The sequence below is a fragment of the Aquarana catesbeiana genome, linkage group LG04, assembly GCF_042186555.1.
Source record: "Aquarana catesbeiana isolate 2022-GZ linkage group LG04, ASM4218655v1, whole genome shotgun sequence".
Lineage (NCBI taxonomy): Eukaryota > Metazoa > Chordata > Amphibia > Anura > Ranidae > Aquarana > Aquarana catesbeiana.
In genome coordinates this window covers 564465738-564485350 of record NC_133327.1, presented here as the reverse complement: position 1 = coordinate 564485350, position 19613 = coordinate 564465738, and the positions used below count along the sequence as shown (strand labels likewise).

General features: G+C 40.5%; 1 protein-coding gene across 1 annotated transcript in view; it reads left to right on the top strand.

Annotated features, from left to right (window-relative positions):
* Positions 1-19613, top strand: part of KIF26B (kinesin family member 26B) — a 570886-nt gene that overhangs the window by 444043 nt on the left and 107230 nt on the right. Inside the window, exon 6 of the mRNA XM_073628022.1 lies at positions 8620-8826. Coding sequence (XP_073484123.1) covers positions 8620-8826 — 207 coding nt within the window. The remainder of the gene's footprint in view (positions 1-8619; positions 8827-19613) is intronic.

Sequence of the window (19613 nt, the reverse complement as noted above, 5' to 3'; positions counted from 1 at the left end):
CCATACTGGTGACCCCACAATAGGAATAAAACTTTTTTGCAGAAGAGAGTTTAACAAGACTTGTGGCCACTCATTAAAATTAAAAGGAAAGAGGTTTAACTTTAAACTACGTAGAGGGTTCTTTACTGTAAGAGCGGCAAGGATGTGGAATTCCCTTCCACAGGCGGTGGTCTCAGCGGGGGGCATTGATTCAAGAAACTATTAGATAAGCACCTGAATGACTGCAACATACAGGGATATACAATGTAATACTGACATATAATCACACACATAGGTTGGACTTGATGGACGTTTTTTTTTTTCATATATCGCAGTGCTCATGTGTAAATATATGGTATCCAAATGTGTCACTGATGACCGTGGTGTGAAAAGTCCATATATCTCTAGCAATTTAAAAGGTTATTCAAAACATGCGATGGTATCATCACTCAGGTGCTTCCCTTAGGTAGTGAACGCTCACTTTAGAGCGACTTAGCAGTTAAGCTCAGTCAGTGCACGCATGTGAATACCCTCTGGGCTCTTTAATGGCGCCGGAATCCTGGACTCCTCAGTGTGACCCTCCGCAGTCGTTCCAGGAACAAACCAAAAGCTGATCAGCAGAAGGATCTGGGCAACCAGAATGGCAAAGTAGAGGTTGGCATTAATATGATACCACTGATTTCGGATTGTGCTTACTGAGCTTTATTTTGCAGAATCCAGTGCCATCAAATGACTTCAATTCTACTTTGTTCTGAGACAAAAATCAGCCAGTGGGTATGGTTACTGAAAGCTAGTGACGTTGGCAAAAGCCAGATACCAAGACATAGTCTGGTATTTACACTAAATGTATTCAAATACGACATGTCTTACTAAACATCTACCTGACTTTTTGTGTCTATTATACTGTATATGCCTAAGGTTCAGCTTTAGGGGGATGTGAGATAATTTGAATGGCTCAGTTTTCTTGGTAAAGCGCTTACTATAACATTGTTCATTAAACAATAAAAGGCTTCAACTTAAACATCCAGACAAAAAGAAGTGTGACATGCAACAGGAGGAGTGAGTAAAAACATTAATAAAGGTAAAGATATGAAAAATCTGCAAGTGATACAGTTCACAGTGTCTATGCTATATATTTTTTTTTTGGTCAATGAACTTGTTAATGTGCAATCAACCTGACAAATTTAGATATGGCAGACTCTAATATACTGCAAGAAAATGGAGAAGCTATACTGTTTATGTACTTTTAGATTACTAAGAAACTCAGATTTGTTATCAGCACACTTCCTGCCTGGGGTCACTTGAATAAAGGCTAAGTTCACCTTTTTTTTTCTAAAATCCAGCTCCCCTATTTTCCAATATACCATTAATGTACCTCGTTTGCAGAAAAATAAAAGCTTTCTTTGATTTTGAGAACAAGGCCTTACCTTAGCCCTTGCTATATTTCTTAGAACTTCAGAGACTCCCTGGTATACAGACAGAGACATACAAACCAGTAAGACACAGGAAGGAGTTTAACAGCTGACCTCATTAGCACAAGCCCTTCACCCATCAATTAAGTTTTCACAGCACCCCCAGCATTTTTCCACGCATGCATTTGCCTGGCTTCCCCCTGGGTCCCTTCAGACGGGCTTAGGCTGCATGCTAAACTCCCTGGGGCCGCATGCAGCTTACAGGACACCCCTGATGTAGTGCAAGGGCCTGCCTGATTGGATACAGAGTGATTGGATAGATGGTGTGTCCTCCTATTATATAGTTTTGATAAATTGAAAGGAGATTGTACAGAGATTGTACAATCAGATTGTATAGTGTATGGCCACATTTATACACCTAAAATTATCTAGTTCCTCTTTCAGTGTCATTCATTAACGGCACACCAAACACAGAAGTAAACACATTTTGTCACAAGAAAAAACTGGTGAAAAATGCAGTAAAAAAACATGCAACTCACTCCACGCCAAAATGTCCCATGAGCTACTTTGCCACGTGAAGTCAATGACCTGCCCTATGTGTGTTACTGGAAAAACAAGCCAAAAAACACTTCTCTAGGTGTGAGTGGGGCCTGAAAGAACAATGAGGCTCCATTCTCATCTGTGTGTTTTCAAACTAATTTCAGAAACACTTCAAATGTGGATTGTGCTTGTGTTGTCATTATATGTTAAAGGCCAAGTGCGGCAAACGCACCAAAAACTGCAGTAACACATAATGCTTCCTCCTAAAAAAAGTTCTGGAGCTTCCCTAGGGAGATTATTGCATGTAGGGCAACCCGTCAAGTGAATGAGCTGGCCTATGCATGACGAGTGAAAATGCTCCAAAACAAACGCATGCGGGAATATGAGTTTTCGCTACGTGGAGATGTGAATGAGGCCTGACAAATGAGTGTCTCCATCCACTCCCTCCTATATAAAGGCGGTCCTCGGGTTACAAACATCCGACTTACAAATGACTCCTACTTACCATTGGAGGGAGACAACAGGAAGTGAGAAGAAATCTACCCTTAGGAAGAGAAATTTACTCCTGTAAGAGTTATCATGGGAAAAAAGTGTCCCCACTGAAGCTTTATCACCATGAAACATGTAAAGAGCATTTCTATATTAATATTTTTATATTCACATAGACCAGGGGTCTCCAAACTTTCCAAAGGGCCAGTTTACTGTCCTTCAGACTTTGTGGTAACCAGTGTGAGCAGAAAATGCCCTGGGAGTAAACAATGCCCCACATTTGGAATCAGTGGGAGAAATAGCGACCCGTTGTTGGTATCAGGTTAAGGAATAATGCCCCATCATTGGCATCAGTGAGAACAATAGTGCCCCATTGCTGGTGTCAGTGAGAAGAATGGTGCCCTATTGTTGGTGCCAGTGGGAGGAATAGTGCCTTGTATCAGTGGCAAGCAAAGGGCTGCATCTGGCCCCTGGGCAACAGTTTGGAGACCACTGACATAAACTAAAACTAAAAAAAAAAAAGAGAGATTTAGTCAGAATAATATAAGGTTCAAGGGCACATATTTAAGTATGTAGTTCTACAATCTTTCTACCATCTTTTTTATTTAGACAGCTTGAGGTTTACCTAAAATGCTGATTTATTGCAAGCACTGAACCATGGCAGATGTCCAGATCTCTGCACATATAAGTCTGGGATTTTGAGTGTTGCCATCTATGCAATTCCTAATACAAACAAGAGATTATATCTTATGGTTTTCAGTGAATGCTCTTCACTTTCTACATTCTACAAACCTGTTTGTTTCCATCCACTGCTTCCTGATAATGACTTAGTCTCTGCAATCCAATTTATTTGTTTTCATCATGCTTGCTTTGAATGATTACTCTATGATAAATTCATTTAGCTGCTTCCAATAATATATCATCACAGGGAGAAAATTATTATCTCTTGTACGCCTCTGGACTTGCTAGTCAGCACTTGTATAATCTACAAAGCCCACTCAGCAGCAGTATTCAGGCCTGGAAGCCAGTATAGTTGTCTACTGGAATGCCTGGCCATGCAGTTTGCTCAAGTAAAATTATGATAAGACATCATCTTCTGTAGTTTTATGCTATCCATACCTTGTGTGATTGTAACCTAAAGGAGATAAGATAGCTATACAGCTTTAAATTTTCATCCACCACCATTTATCTTTGGAATACTGAAAATGTGGTTTTAGAAATATATTCACACTTTTGTGTGCTTGTGTAATTTATATTTAAATATAGCTACGCTAATATGGAGTTTATCTCACACACAAGCACACATCCTTTGCAGCTGTAACGACCTACACTATTGTACAAAGGCTGTAAACAAGATTTCGGAGTGTGTTTGTGGGAATTTGAGGGACCTGTGTGCAGATCACTTGGCTCCCTACACACCCAACTCAGCAGCCTAGGTATTTACCTATCTTTCTGCACAGGGGCTCACTCATGCTGGAGCAGAAATGGGTCTTTTGTGAACTGTTGCTACAAGGTTTTCATACATTTACCATACCTTTTGCCATATAGTAGGTGTAATGGTCAGGTACCCTATATTTTTTGGCCATATAGTGTATCTGCTTCACTGGTTATCTCTGTCTAAGTTGCTGGTGCTCAGTCACTTTTAAATTAGGGCCCTAGTGTTGGCTACATGCCCTGAAACATCTCATTATTCGCACAAACAAAACAAATAATACCCGTAATGTTTGTAATAAGTGTGTAATGTCAATTTCTATTTTATTACCTTTTGACAGTTGAATGTAACATGCCCTAACTTTTTATCCCAAGAGAAAAATATCCATAAGAACATATGATCATAAGAGTTAAAGATCATTCACCAATAGAGCAAAATAACCTTATAACACTATAGGCTAGGAACATTCTACCACAAAGGGAACTAATATGAGGGTCTTTTCACCATTGTGTACAGTCTATGGAGATGCCTGTGCGAATGGCCGAACAAATGAATGTTTGGCTGAGCAAACTTGCAGAGAAGTGTTAAGTGAAACATTTAGCAGCTGTATTACTACCACTACTAAATGTAACAGCTTCCTGCTCAGGGCTCCAGGTTGTTAGGGAGTCAGCACCCGCCAGCATCCTAACAACCAATGACTCATCCCAGTCAGGCACATTCAGCTATCGGCCAGGGTTTCCACCTGACAGCTGAATGTAAATAAAGGGACTGTGTTAAAAAAATAAATAAATGGCTCAGGCCCTCAGTTCTTCTTTTCACAAAGTCAAAGTGTATGTCGTGGATCTAATTTTAACATAATACATTGAAGAAAAATAACATTATTGATTTTCAATGAATGATCCATCTTTTATTATATTTTCCCCCAATAGTCATTGTGATAGGTTTACTATAATAAGACAGCAAAGACATTGAATATCAGCAAAGTATGCAGCCTATTAAATTTTAGCTTTTTTGTTTTAGAACTGTTAAATATAACTGTATCGGTACCCCCCTAGGGGCTGCAAAGTGATGTGGCCCACCTGTCACCCTGCCCAGCCTGGCGTTCACTCCTCAGTCACTCTCAGGCAGAAAAAAGTCCATGTGCTTGTTTTTTGTTATTTTTATTAGGGAATTTAACTTAGATGGGGTAGGCGATTATGAGATGCCCAGCAGATTGTATATCAATCAATTAGGTGGATTGTATTTCAATCAATTTGACCGATTGTATATCAATCAATTAGAGGATTGTATATCAATCTATTGGGACAACTATGTACACAACACTTTTCTAATCTCCTCCTGAACAACTCTTGCTTGCAGGAACAGCTAGTACGTGGTTAGGCCCGACACTGACTCAGCCAGGCCTGAGTAACTTGCTCTTTGCAGGCAGAGACCGCGAGCCCCTATGGTGTAGCGGAAAATAGAAAGCCTTTTGTGCTAGCTGTCCTATAGGTGGACTACTGCTCCCAGTGAACCTCTTCAGGGCCTGCCAGCCCTCCTGGCTGCAGCTGCCTGACTTCACTGCCCATGACATTGCAGTCCACACTACTGGCTCTGCACCCATCTCTGACTGCATGCTCCCAGTCCTCTCAGGCGTGCCTCCCCAGTCCTGACTGCACATGTCACTCACCAGCCCTCCTGGCTGCAACCGGTGGTTCCCTCCTGAAGCCCAGCAGTACTGGCTCCTTCTGTCCTCTCTTGCTCCTCCTGTGCCTCCTGTTCAGAGCCTCCACGATTTCCTGGAGGGCTCCGTCCTGCACCTGAGCCCCAGGCTCAAGGTCTGGGACTGGGCAGCTTCCTTAAATGCCCCGACAGCCTAGTATTACATCCTCAGTTCTTCCACCCGACAACTCCTCCCCAGCTGGGCTGACTGGGTATTTAAGGAGGCCTGTACCCTGCCAATCCAAGTTGGGAAATGGTCAAGGCCCCTTAACACACCCCAGGTAGCTCCACCTCTCCTCTCCTCCTCTCTTTCTAGAATCCTCTAGAAGAAAGAGGGAGGTCTCAGTGAGGCTGCCTGTAAGTCACCAGCTGCTAACTCTGAGCCACTCCCAGCCCACACAACCAAAACAAACAAGCCTAACTTCCAGCTAAGCCTGCTTAAATCTGCCTATACTCATAAAAAAAACTAATCTAGCACCTACCTATGTAGAGTGTGCTACATATAATAGTGAAAATTGTTTCTTGACTGACTGCTAAAGTTATACCTGCCATATTCCTTATAAGATAAGACAGATAAAATTGTTTTCATCAGCGTAACCACTTGCCGCCCACCATATAGCAAAATGACGACGGCAAAGTGGTTTCAATATCCTGACCGGACGTCATATGACGTCCAGCAGAATATCAAGCCGTTGCGCCCCCCTGGGGCCCGCATCGTGGCGTTTGTTGTTGCGGGGTGTCAGTTTGACACCCCGCAACACCAATCTAGGTAAAGAGTCTCTGAGGAGACTCTTTACCACGTAATCAGCCATGTCCAATCACGGCTGATCACAGTGTAAACAGGAAGAGACGGTGATCGGCTTTTCCTCACTCGCGTCTGTCAGACGTGAGTAGAGGAGAGCCGATCGGCTGCTCCTCTGACAGGGGGGTCTGTGCTGATCAATTATCAGTGCAGCCCCCCCGATGGATGCCCACACTGGATCACTGCGGACGCCACTAGGACCACCAGGGATGCCACCACTAGTCACCACCAGATATGCCACCCTAGACCACCAGGGATGCCAATCAGTGCCCACAATGGATGCCAATCAGTACCCACAATGGATGCCAATCAGTACCCACAATGGACATCACTAATTGGCAGGCATTATTGTTTGGCACTGATTGGCATCAGTACTATTTATTAGTGTACAGTGCCACCTATCAGTGCCCATTCATGCCCATCCGTGCCACCTATCAGTGCCCATCTGTGACACCTATCAGTTTCCATCTGTGCCGCCTATCAGTGCCCATCCGTGCCGCCTATCAGTGCCCATCCGTGCCACCTATCAGTGCCCATCTGTGCCGCCTATCAGTGCCCATTCATGCCGCCTATCAGTGCCCATCTGTGCCACCTTTCAGTGCTGCATATCAGTGCCACCTATCAGTGCTGCCTATCAGTGGCCCAGTGCCGCATATTAGTGCCCATCATCAGTGCCACCTCATCAGTGCCACCTCATCGGTGTCCATCAGTGCTGCCTTATCAGTGCCCGTCAGTGCAGCCCCATCTGTGCAGAAGAAAACTTACTTATTTACAAAGTTTTGTAACAGAAACAAAAAAAAACATTTTTTTTTTAATTTTCAGTCTCTTTTTTATTTGTTTAGCAGAAAATAAAAATCCCAGAGGTGACCAATACCACCAAAAGAAAGCTCTATTTGTGGGAACAAAATGATAAAAATTTCCTTTGGGTACAGTGTTGCATGACCACGAAATTGTCATTCAAAGTGCGACAGCGCTGAAAGCTGAAAATTGGTTTCGGCAGGAAGGTGTATAAGTGCCCTGTATTGAAGTGGTTAACTATTATTAGATATGGACAATTTAGAATATACTGTACAGTATGAAACAGCTATACTGTATAATGTATTATACGTACCTCCTTGTTTGATTTTCTTTTTTTCAGTTTGACCTATTGTAGCTTCAAGCATTTATGTACTTGCTATTGACACTTTAAGTAGTTATCATTTTTTCCTCAAGTAGTTTAAAATCTTCAATACTTGCCTGAGGCTCCTATATAATAATAATGAACTGGCAGAAAGAATTTTGAAAAAAAGTCACAAGACTGGAATGTTAGTTTGTTTAATCCATAATCACAGCTGGAAGGGTTGAGCACTGGCTTGGTAGCCGCTGCCATCATGGGAGATGTTCATTAAGGGTTGATAATGTTATAGCATAAAGGCTGTTTATTCAAGACCGTGGGAGATTGAACATAGCCGTGTAAGAACCAATGTGTTTTGTCTTATACTTCTCGCCTTCTGCTGGGAGATACAGACTGCGTCATATCTTAAGCAGTGTGTGGAGGTACTGTACATATTTTCAGAACTATTGTGCAGCACAGCAAATTGAGAAGCAGAACTTAAAAGTATGTAATAAGCAAATATGGCTGCCTTCAAGTGTTTATACATAGAAAAAAGGGTTGCGAACTATTAACGTACATTGGGTGTGCAAACCTGGGAAATCAGAGACCAATGAATTATTAGGTCATTTAAAAAATTACTATACATTTAAATAGTCAAATCCAAATAGATTTCCATCTCAGTGCTAAGTATATCCCAGATCAGCTGGCAAGCTGGTAAAGTTGCTGAGGCCCCTGGTTGGCTGAATGGATGCTTCAGTCCTCTTTCTAGCCAGTGGATTACTGTACCTTCCTATTACCTATTGGTCCTGAAGGAAAAGCAATCTCACTGTAGAAGAGTATGAGCTAGAATACAATGCCCATCCTAAATGCTCTTTACATTGGCTGTATATGTCAATTTATCAGCAATAAAAGATATTTAAAATCTGCTTCTAAAGTTTTACATCTTATACACATAAAAACAGGCTTATGTCTTGTATACTTGCAAACTATGTATTAGGTAAACTTTGACACAAGCATAGTATTGATAGAATGTTCTGCATTTGTCTTTTTTTTAAAGGTAATCAGTTTAATCTTTTAATTTTTATGCGTATAGTTGGAACACATCAAAATCAGCTATTATTATGTAAAGTGATTGCTATCAAAAAACATAATTGTTTTTATCTTTACACAGGTAAAGGTTATGGTGCGTATTTGCTCCACTCTTGTGGGAGAGTCAACAGAGTCCAGTTCTTTCCTAAAAGCTGACCCAAGGAAGAAACAGATTACATTGTATGACCCATTGTCTTGCGGAGCACAGAATGCATTCCAAAAGAGAGGAACTCAGATACCACCTAAAATGTTCGCTTTTGATGCAGTATTCCCTCAAGATGCTTCACAGGTAAGCAAAAAATATTATGCTTTAAATGTCAATATAAAGTAAAATGTCTGTTTTCAATATTGATTGTGAATGCATCCTTCACAGACATGGACAGTGGGTGTAGTGAATTGTGGTTGTTTTTCTAACTTCTATCCAGCACACTCTACGACACTCTAGTGTGGCTATAATGCTGTTGCTACTTATAGGAACTTTTTAAAAATTCGCTTTGCAAAGATTTCTATGTCCTAGTTTATAATTGATGCTTTTGTACTTCCTTAAATAGAAATTGTGCCGTCATGTAAATTTAATGCCCATCAAAAGTAGTAAAAATATGCACACATACTTTTAAATAAGTCTAATGCCCCATACACGTGATCGGAAATTCCACCAGTAAAAGTCCGATGTGAGCTTTTGGTCGGAAATTCTGACCATGTGTATGCTCCATCGGACTTTTGCTGGCGGAATTTCCGCCAGCAAAAGATTGAGAGCAGGTTCTCTATTTTTCCGTCGGAAAAAGTTCCTATGGGAAATTCCGTTCGTCTGTATGCAATTCCGACGTGCAAAAAACCACGCATGCTCAGAATCATCGCTTCGTATGGAACTTCCCTTTTCTAGTGCCGTTGTACGTGTTGTACGTCACCGCGTTCTTGACGGTCGAAAGTTCAGGGAACTTTTGTGTGACCGTGTGTATGCAAGCCAAGCTTGAGCAGAATTCCGTTGTGTGTACAGGGCATAATTGAAACAATTCCCCAGGAGAAATAAAACATACATATTTCAGTGTGTTAGGTTGAACAAAATACTTTGGAATATGTTTAGCATTTGCATTGATTTGACTGATAGGTGTTTCATTTTGTATATTTTGTATGTACAGTATAATATATACAGTATAATATCTATATTATCTTATCTTTTTTATTATCTTTTTGAGTTTGATAAACAGAGCTTAGAAAAAATTGCTTTTTCAAGGTTTGTGGAAAATAATATATATCCTACTGTGCCTTGCTGTACTCTGACCTTGTTCTTAACAGTTAAGAAAATGTGCAGCCCCTCTTCCTAGAGTATGTAAGCCTGGAACACCAGGTTTCCTTTCAAAATACTAGCCAACTAGTTAAGGGACTTCAGAGTTGTCCACACCACTTGTTTCTCCAAAGAGAAGGCATGTTTATCTTCAGCTTATTTTACCAGTATGTTACCACTTGCCCAGTGATCCAGGATCTAAAGAGATTCCATTATCTTCAAAAGATACAAACATTAGCTTGAAAAAAATAGTTAGAATTTAAAAATAAAAAACAATCCTGCCCTATCCACCAGTTTGTTCTATATTCTCTTTTTCATGTCAGGTCTCCTTTTCATTAAAACCCATCAATACAGAACAACGTGCTTGGGGGCTCCCAGATTAAGTCAGAGTTAGGCTTCATGTATAATGGCCTACATTTTCCCACTTCCGGTGGTCAAAACATTCCTATCCTAATCGTGATTCTTCCACATTCAGGAGAGTCACCTAAATGTCACCTAAACGCGGCAGCTCCTCAACTCTGCTAAAATGGACATATAGGCTTTTATGGAGTTAAGTTTAGGAGCTTTGGCAAAAAAACGCCAAAAGCTCCTAAGCTCAAGTTTAGGAGCTGCCAGTGTAGGCTAGTGAAGCCTTAACCTTTTTTTGGACTCCCTTGAAATGCCTGCCTAATGCCAGGGGGCATACAAATTGTCCTTTTAGGATGGATAGGACTTGTACTGTATATTCATAGTCCTTTTGCTATTAGTATACCAGCCTGTGTGCAAACCACCTGAAAAATGTAAAAAGCGGGCATAGCAAATGTTCTTAGTTATCTTACCGCTGTAAAACTAGGTGCGCACAAACTTTTTACAATCTGCAATTTGTAGTCACTACAGAAGGTGCAACATCACTATAGTTATTAGGAAAAAAATAAACTGCAGTCAGTGACATATCCTTGCTGCAGCTTTGTCATAAAGAGTTTTTTTTCCAGTGTTTGAAGGTAGCTACAGAATTGCCAACTTCAGGAGTCATTGATGCTATCCAGTGTAGTTAACTACAAGCAGGGAGATTTATAGCTTCTACAAATCTATGCAACAAAGTTGCTAATGTGATATGGCAACTAAAGTAAACCTGTAGTTAGATAATGAACATTAAAGTTTTTTTTTAATATTCTTAACAAGCAGTACAACTTTAAGTTCCCTGGCTTTCATTTCAGCACTTTGAGACATTAACCTGGAATGAATATACTGAGAAATAATGTTTACTTTACTATGAACTTCATTTTCAGATGCCTGCTTAGGTCAGTAACTCATAAGTGCTAAAGCAAGACATAACCTGGCCACTAGCATTTTTAGGCAGAGGGGCAGAAATGGTATGTCTCTCTTGTGACATTTGCTTTTTAGGGCCTACGCAGACCTATGCACTGCATAGCATACTTTAAAGCACATGTTTAATTTATTGTTGGTAGTTATGTAACACCATCAATTTACACACTGCTTTTGATTATATATATATTGTGCATTCACATCAGTCCCTGCTCTCAAGGAGCTTATAGTTTAGGGTCCGCAACTCACATGCAAACATATATTAGGCCCAATTTAGACAGGAGCCAATTAATCTACCAGCATGTCTTTGGAGTGTGGGAGGAAACCCACACAGGTACAGGGTGACCATGCAAATTCCAGGCAGGTTGTGCTGTGGTTGGGATTCAAACCAATGACTTTAGTGCTGCCAGGCAGAAGTGCTAACCACTTAGCCACTGAAATAGAAAAGCCACATAGAGATAGAGAAAAAGGAGGTGCTGTTTGTCCCAGTAAACACACAAAACAATTAAATAAATTCCCCCAAGGGCAAGCAGCCAAAAATAAAGCAAGAAAATGCAGAGGGTATCAAACATTTTATGAAAATGTTATTCTTACAGAAATTAAAACCAACATATTTGAGTTCTGGTGTCATTATATCCCAAATATGACAAAAAAACGTTGATAACCTAAATGAGGCAGGTATTGACTATATACAATGAATTTCCAAATGGTAATCCTGCCAGAAAAACCCCAATGCATTTCAATTAGATGAATCACAATCTTCATCAGGGGGACAAATTTATCTAAACTTAAAGACACATGATATTAATATTACAGCAATTAGATCACATTCAGTACAAAGCTTTAATAAACATTTTGTGTTTACCATATAGTTACCTTATAACACAGGGGAAGTGAACCTTAACCAAAGCGACTTAAAAAAAATCCAGGAGTTCACCGCAATAATTCTGGCTACAGGGCCAGCAGGACAAGTTGCTTGGGGCTTACAAGAGGCCACATGGATGTGTGCCATGGGAGAGGATGAGGAGTGCAGACCTGCAGCAATAGACCTCAAGGGTAATAATTTAAAGAGGTATGTCTTAGTAGGTATATACACTGAGTGGAACCGTGATTCATTCTATGGAGCCAAACAGATCCCCAGGGACCTAGACACAAAAATAATGGATAAATAATGGATAAAGTACAAAAAATGAAGTACCAACATAAATCTCATGTCTATCTCCAGTAAGGTACAACATTTGGGCCAGTCAGACCCACAATGAAGCCCTTGCAATTGTGTGTTTCATAGCACACTGCCATCACACTAGCGAGCAAGTGTGCCTGATGCTGTCCTCCACATGGCCCCCTCGCATCCTGGAAAGAAAACCCCTGGCCACTGCCCCCCACTGCAGCATGATGAAATTGCAAGCGCATGGAAACACAGCCCCGGACAGGACCCAGCACAGCAAAATGCCCCCCAATGAGCAGAAGTGGGCATGCAAGCCCAAAACCATGCTGGAGAGGCATGAAAAAGAGGAAACCCAAACCCAACTTCCTCTTACCATCCTGGGAAGCCCCAAAAAAGATGTCACTACCGCCCAAGAGGACAGACAACCAAGAGAGACCTACAAAAACAAAATAATTATGAAATAATAACATAGTATATATTGAAATGTCACTTTTTTAACAATGACAACAGTATGAGTGTGCACAACAAAAAAAAATCACAATTCAGAAAATATATAAACCTGTATTCCAGTAACAAAAACACACATCCATTTACACAGCATCATGAGGGACCGATGCAAAATGACAATATTTCATATTAGTTGATTTTCCCTGGGACAAAAACCCTTTTAGAAAAGTGCCAAACGAGATGGACTAATTAAACCGAGGGAACAGTGACCTGTAGCCTAAAAATCAATTTTTGCTCCCATTGGAGGAGAATTTTGTTCTCCCAACCCCCCACTCTAGAATATGCAGTCATTCAAGGGCAGTGAATGTACAGTGCCTTGCAAAAGTATTCACCCCCCTGGCATTTTTCATGTTTTGTTGCCTCACAACCTGGAATTAACATGGATTGTTTGAGGATTTGCATCATTTAATTTACAGAACATGCCCACAACTTTAAAGATTTTTTTTTTTTTGTAAAGCAAACAACAAATAGGACAAAATAACAGAAAAAGTCAATGTGCATAACTATTCACCCCCCCCTAAAGTCAATACTCTGTAGAGCCACCTTTTGCGGCTATCACAGCTCCAAGTCGCTTTGGATAAGTCTCTATGAGCTTGCCACATCTTACTACTGGGATTTTTGCCCATTCCACCTTGCAAAACTGCTCCAGCTCCTTCAAGTTGGATGGTTTGCGATTGTGAACAGCAATTGTTAAGTCTGACCACAGATTTTCTATTGGATTGAGGTCTGGGCTTTGACTAGGCCATTCCAACACATTTACATGTTTCCCCTTAAACCACTCAAGTGTTGCTTTAGCAGTGTGTTTGGGGTCATTGTCCTGCTGTAAGGTGAACCTCTGTCCTAGTCTCAAATCACACACAGAGTGGTACAGGTTTTGCTCAAGAATATCCCTGTATTTAGCACTATCCATCTTTCCCTCAACTCTGACCAGTTTTCCAGTCCCGACTGCTGAAAAATATCCCCACAGCATGATGCTGCCACCACCATGTTTCACTGTGGGAATGGTGTTCTTTTGGTGATGTGATGTGTTGGGTTTGCGCCAGACATAGCGTTTTCTTTGATGGCTAAAAAGTAAAATTTTAGTGTCATCGGACCGGAGCACCTTCCTCCCTCATGCCTTTTCCAAACTCAAAACTTGCCATTTTTTGTTTTGCTGAAAGTAATGGCTTTCTTCTGGCCACTCTGCCATAAAGCCCAACTCTATGGAGCGTATGACTTATTGTCGTCCTAAGTACAGATACTCCAGTCTCTGCTGTGGAACTCTGCAGCTCCTCCAGGGTTACCTTAGGTCTCTGTGCTGCCTCTCTGATTAATGCCCTCCTTGCCCGGTCCGTGAGTTTTGGAGTGTGGCCGTCTCTTGGCAGTTTTGCTGTTTTGCCATGTTCTTTCCATTTGGTTATGATAGATTTGATGGTGCTCCTAGGGATCATCAAAGATTTCGATTTTTTTTATGACCTAACCCTGACTTGTACTTCTTAACAACATTGTCCCTTACTTGTTTGGAGAGTTCCTTGGTCTTCATGCCAGTGTTTGGTTAGTGGTGCCTCTTCGGTGTTGCAGCCTCTGGGGCCTTTCAAAAAGGTTTCTATATGTAATGACAGATCATGTGACACTTAGCTTGCACACAGGTGGACATCATTTCACAAATTATGTGACTTCTGAAGGTAATTGGTTTCACCAGACCTTTTTATGGGCTTCCTAACAAAGGGGGTGAATACATACGCACATGCCAAGTATCAATGTACGTATGTATTTTTCAAATTTTACTTCACCAACTTAGACTATTGTGTTCTGATCCATCACATATAATTCAGATTAAAAAACATTGAACTAAAGGCTGTAATGTAACAAAATAGGTAAAAAGCCAAGGGGGGTGAATACTTTTGCAAGGCACTGTAAGTTTGTATGCATGTCTCCCTATCAGAAGATAACCGTTCCCTATCTGCATGCTATATACATTTATACATGTGTCGCGAGAACTCTTGTTTATTTTTTTCCCACGTAAAATGCTCCACATTCCATACTCCACAAGATAGGAAATATACAATTCCTTTGGTTTGATAATTAACAGAATGTTAGGATATACATTGTTCTCCATTAGGGAGTAAAGGTTTTTCTCTTGTCTATCAGGGGATAATATGAGCATCGTCCACAGGAGTAGGTGCCCGTAATGGGACAATGATTCCTTTCAACTTCTTTTTTTATTTCACTCTGGACCAATTTGTCCTTCCGTGAGCTGTCTCTTTTGAAGGTTATAGAGGAACGTAGAACTTTCACTATAGGGTCATCAATAATATTGATCAATGTCTGTTTATAATTTGTAGTATTTGTGCATGTTGGTTCAAGTACTGTGGAACCACTCTCGTTGGTTTCTTGTTTGCTTGTCCTACAGGTTTTCATTTATAAAACAAAAGATCCTGGCGTGATGGTTGAACTTCCCTATTGAACGCCTTTCGTAGGCAAGTTTTACTGTAGCCCCTGTTCAAAAGTCTTTTTTGCAACTTATTGGCTTCTGCTTTAAACAGAATTTCATTGGAGCAATTTTTACGCAACCTGAGATACTGGCTGTACGGTATGAAATTTTGAGGGGTACGGGGTGAAAACTAGATGCATGTAAGATGCTGTTTTTGGACGTATTTTTTGCGGAAAAATGTACTAGCGAGTTTACGGTTGATTTCTCGCTTGATCTGTACATCCAAGAAAATAATACATTCCCGATCGTAAATCATGGTAAATTTTAAATTATGCCATCGTAAATTTTTTGGAGACATTCTAAAAGAGTAGCCTCAGGCCCCTCCCAGACTATGAAGACGTCATCAATATACCTGTGCTATGCCTATGTGGAGCATGTATTTGACGAGGCCCTTGTCTGAGAGGAAGGTGCTTTCCCACTCCCCCAGGTACAAGGTGGCATAAGATGGGGCACAACATGTCCCCATCAATACGACTTGTACTTGGTGGTAGTGGGAACCGTTGAGCATGAAACAATTTTGATTCGGGATGTATTCCAATCCACCGAGAATTAATTTATTGAAGGCCCAATCTTGTGTGGGTCTCTGTGAGAAAACCCTCTGTACAGCTTCCAACTCCTGACTGTGAGGGATGGAGCTGTAGAGGGCCTCCACATCAATTGTAACAAGAAAGGAATTATCCGGAATACTTAATTCATCTATAATCTGCAAAAAATGAATAGAATCCTTTACAAAATATGTCAATGATAGCACATGTGGTTGTAAGTAGGCATTTTTAACTCTGCTCAAGTTTTCCGTTATGTTACCATTGCTGGAAACAATCAGTTGTCCCAGTGGCAGAATGGATTTTTGTGTATTTTGGGTAAGCTATAGGAGATGGGAACCTTCAGATATTTACTGCAAATAAAGCCATGCACATCTTTAGATATGACTCCGCCTTCATATACTTTATCTGCCAATTAATAAAATACTTTGTTAAATTTCTCCACTAATGTGGCGGGAATAAGCCTATACCAATCTTTATTGTCTAAAATTCACACATTTTCTTATATTCAGAGTTATCAATCAGATCAACATTTCCCCCTTTATCAGAGTGTTTAATAGTTGTATTACCTTGCAGAGGTTTTCAAGCTTTTTTCTCTCAGGGGGAAAGATGTACAGGATGTACGAGCATACATAAGGAACCATTGCATTTTGTGGGAGAAACAGACACACATTCAGGCCAATCAAATACTTCCAGTGCCCAGCACTGAAGAGGCATCGTTTCAACTAGATGCACTGAAATTTCGGCAGCTGAAACACATCAGGCAAAAATGGTGTTTTCAGCATTTTGCCAATAGAGAAAAAGGTGCCGATAATGGCGCCAAAAACTCACTCCATTTTGCCATGCCATTTTACCGCTATTTTGCTGTGATTTTACCACGATTTTACTGCGATTATGGTGATTTTTATAGGTCATGTGACTCAAAAAACGGATCAAAAACGTAAAACAGGTGCGTTATCGATGCATTCTTGCTGCGTTTTCAATGCGTTTTTGGTTGTTGTTTTTTTTACTGACCAAAAATGCAGCAATCAAGATTTTTTACACCACAGCGGAAGCACAATTGACCAGTGTGAAGACATACATAGAATTTAAAGTGATGCATTTTTATTGAGCTTTTCTTGCGCTAAAGGTGCCAATAATGGCCGACAATAAATTCATATTAATTTAAATTCATGATATTAATTAAAAAGTTTAAAATAATACAATTATATATAAAAATATATATTTTTAAACAACTGTCATTTTCGGTGGCAAGTGCATCTTGGGTTTTTGGTTTCAGAACCAAAATTGCCATTCAGTGCACCTCTCGTTTCAATAAATGGGCTGCCAGAAAGTAATTTATAAAATCTCTTTTATTGGAGGTATCTAAATCTTTACAACTGCCCCTGTCATGCCAGGTTTCTATTGGCTGTTAATGCAGAATCGGTACAGTGGTTACCTGTATTTTCTGCTATGCTGATATTAATTCAAAGCTGCTGTTTTCTTCCTGCATTTTAAATTACAGCTAATTATTTTTCAATTTAAATTCATACCTTTAAACACAAGAAAAGTCCATACATTTTATACAGCCTACAAATATGAGCTTATAGTATGCAGTGCCATACCGCAGCTAGATAGAATTTGCTGGCACCAAAGCTGTCTAGTAATAGAGCTGATTATCTCTGGGCAGAAATTCATGAATTGTAATGGAGCAACCTCAGCATTCCATGTGCAGAAAGTGTCATTGATGTTCCTCTGTGTTGATTGTATCATGAACTAACGCAAGTCTGGGGGGGAATGCAGACGCTGCAGATTTTTTTTTTTTCACCTCAGCAAACATGTGTGAAGAGGAGCATTGAACCAAATTCTCCCTCTGCTGGTTGCTTTCCTCCCTTTGGTGGTGCTTTTCTATTCAGAATTTCCTTTTAAGGGCATTGAACAAAAAGCAGTACCACCTAGACGGATGGGCAGCGTGTGTTTTTATTCCACCATAATACAGGCTTATGTGAGGTATGAAATACACTATACGGCAGTGCAAAAAAGTGAATATACACATATACAAGTATATTCATGAAATACAGACTCCAAAAGTGCTTGTAACTGTACCAGGGATCTTTGTTCATTACATGCATTTTGCATGCTAATAATGTTTTAAAAAGTCTACTGAGTTTAGTTTCTGTTGCCTTTTATCACATCAGGGAGGTTTTGATATGTAGAAAAGAAACAGAAGATATCACTGCAAGTGTTCAAGAGTAAAAAAAATCAAAAATCCACTTATATGATCAGACCCTCTGGGTTCAGAATTAATTAATTTGAGTATGTGTTTTTTGTTTTTAACCATGTATAACAACTGTTATGTCCATAGGTAGAAGTCCACAAGTGTGCAAATCCATACAATTCTATTACATTCCTTTGTGTGTGTTCAACCCCAGAGAGTACAGTAACCACTTCAGCCCAGGAAGATTTGGCTGCTCAATGACCAGGCCATTTTTTGCGATACGGCACTGCGTCGCTTTAACTGACTATTGCGCAGTCATGCGACAAAATTGACGTCCTTTTTTCCCACAAATATAGCTTTCTTTTGGTGGTATTTGATCACGTCTGCGGTTAGGAGAGTGACAATTTTGAAAAAAAAATGGGGTTGATTTACTAAAGGCAAATCCACTTTGCATTACAAGTGAACTTGTAAGTGCAGTCACTTTAGATCTGAGAGGTAGATCTGAAATGAGGGGAAGCTCTGCTGATTTTACCATCCAATCATGTACAAGCAAAAATGCTGTTTTTTATTTTCCTTGCATGTCCCCCTCAGATCTACAGTGACTGTACTTCCAGGTGCACTTGTAGTGGAAAATGGATTTGCCTTTTGTAAATAAACCCCAATATCTTTTACTTTTACTATAATAAACATCCCACATTTTTTTTCAAAAAAACTTTTTCCTCAGTTTAGACCGATATGTATTCTTCTACATATTTTTGGTAAAATAAATCGCAATAAGCGTATATTGATTGGTTTGCGCAAAAGTTATAGCGTCTACAAAATAGGGGATAGATTTAGGGCATTTTTATTATTTTTTTTTTTTACTAGTAATGGCGGTGATCTGCGATTTTTATCAGGACTGCGATATTGCAGCGGACAAATTGGACACTTTTGACACATTTTTGGGACCATTGACAATTATACAGCGATCAGTGCTATAAAAATGCACTGATTACTGTATAAATGTCACTGGCAGGGAAGGGGGTCAACACTAAAGGGCGATCAAGGGGTTAACTGTGTTCCCTCACTGTGTTCTAACTGTGGGGGGGTGGGACTGTCTTGGAGGAGAGAGAAATCGGTGTTCATACATAGTATGAACACACAATCTGTCTCTTCTCCCCTGAAAGAACCGGGATTTATGCGTTTACACACACAGTTCCTGGGTCTTGCTCTGTCACGAGCTATTGCGGGTGCCCAGTGGTCATCGCGCCCACCGGGCACTCGCATCGGCTCCGGGCACATGCTGCGGGTGCGTGCCCCTAGTGGCCAAAAGGCGAAGCGACGTAAGGTAACATTGATTTGGCCAGCCGAGCCAACCTGCCGCAGTGGAACTGCGGCGGCTTGTCCGGAAGTGGTTAACAGGGAGGACCTAAGGTCCTGTTCTCACCTGAGAGTTTTTCAGCTTGTAAAATGCTCAGCTCTGAAGCTCCAAAATGCCCAACAAGCAAAATCCTATTCATTTCATGGTCCCTGTTCACATATGAGCATTTTGTCGCCTGAAGCTCAAAAAAGTACATGAGCTTTTTTTGGCCTCATAGACTCCAATAGAAACACCTGACT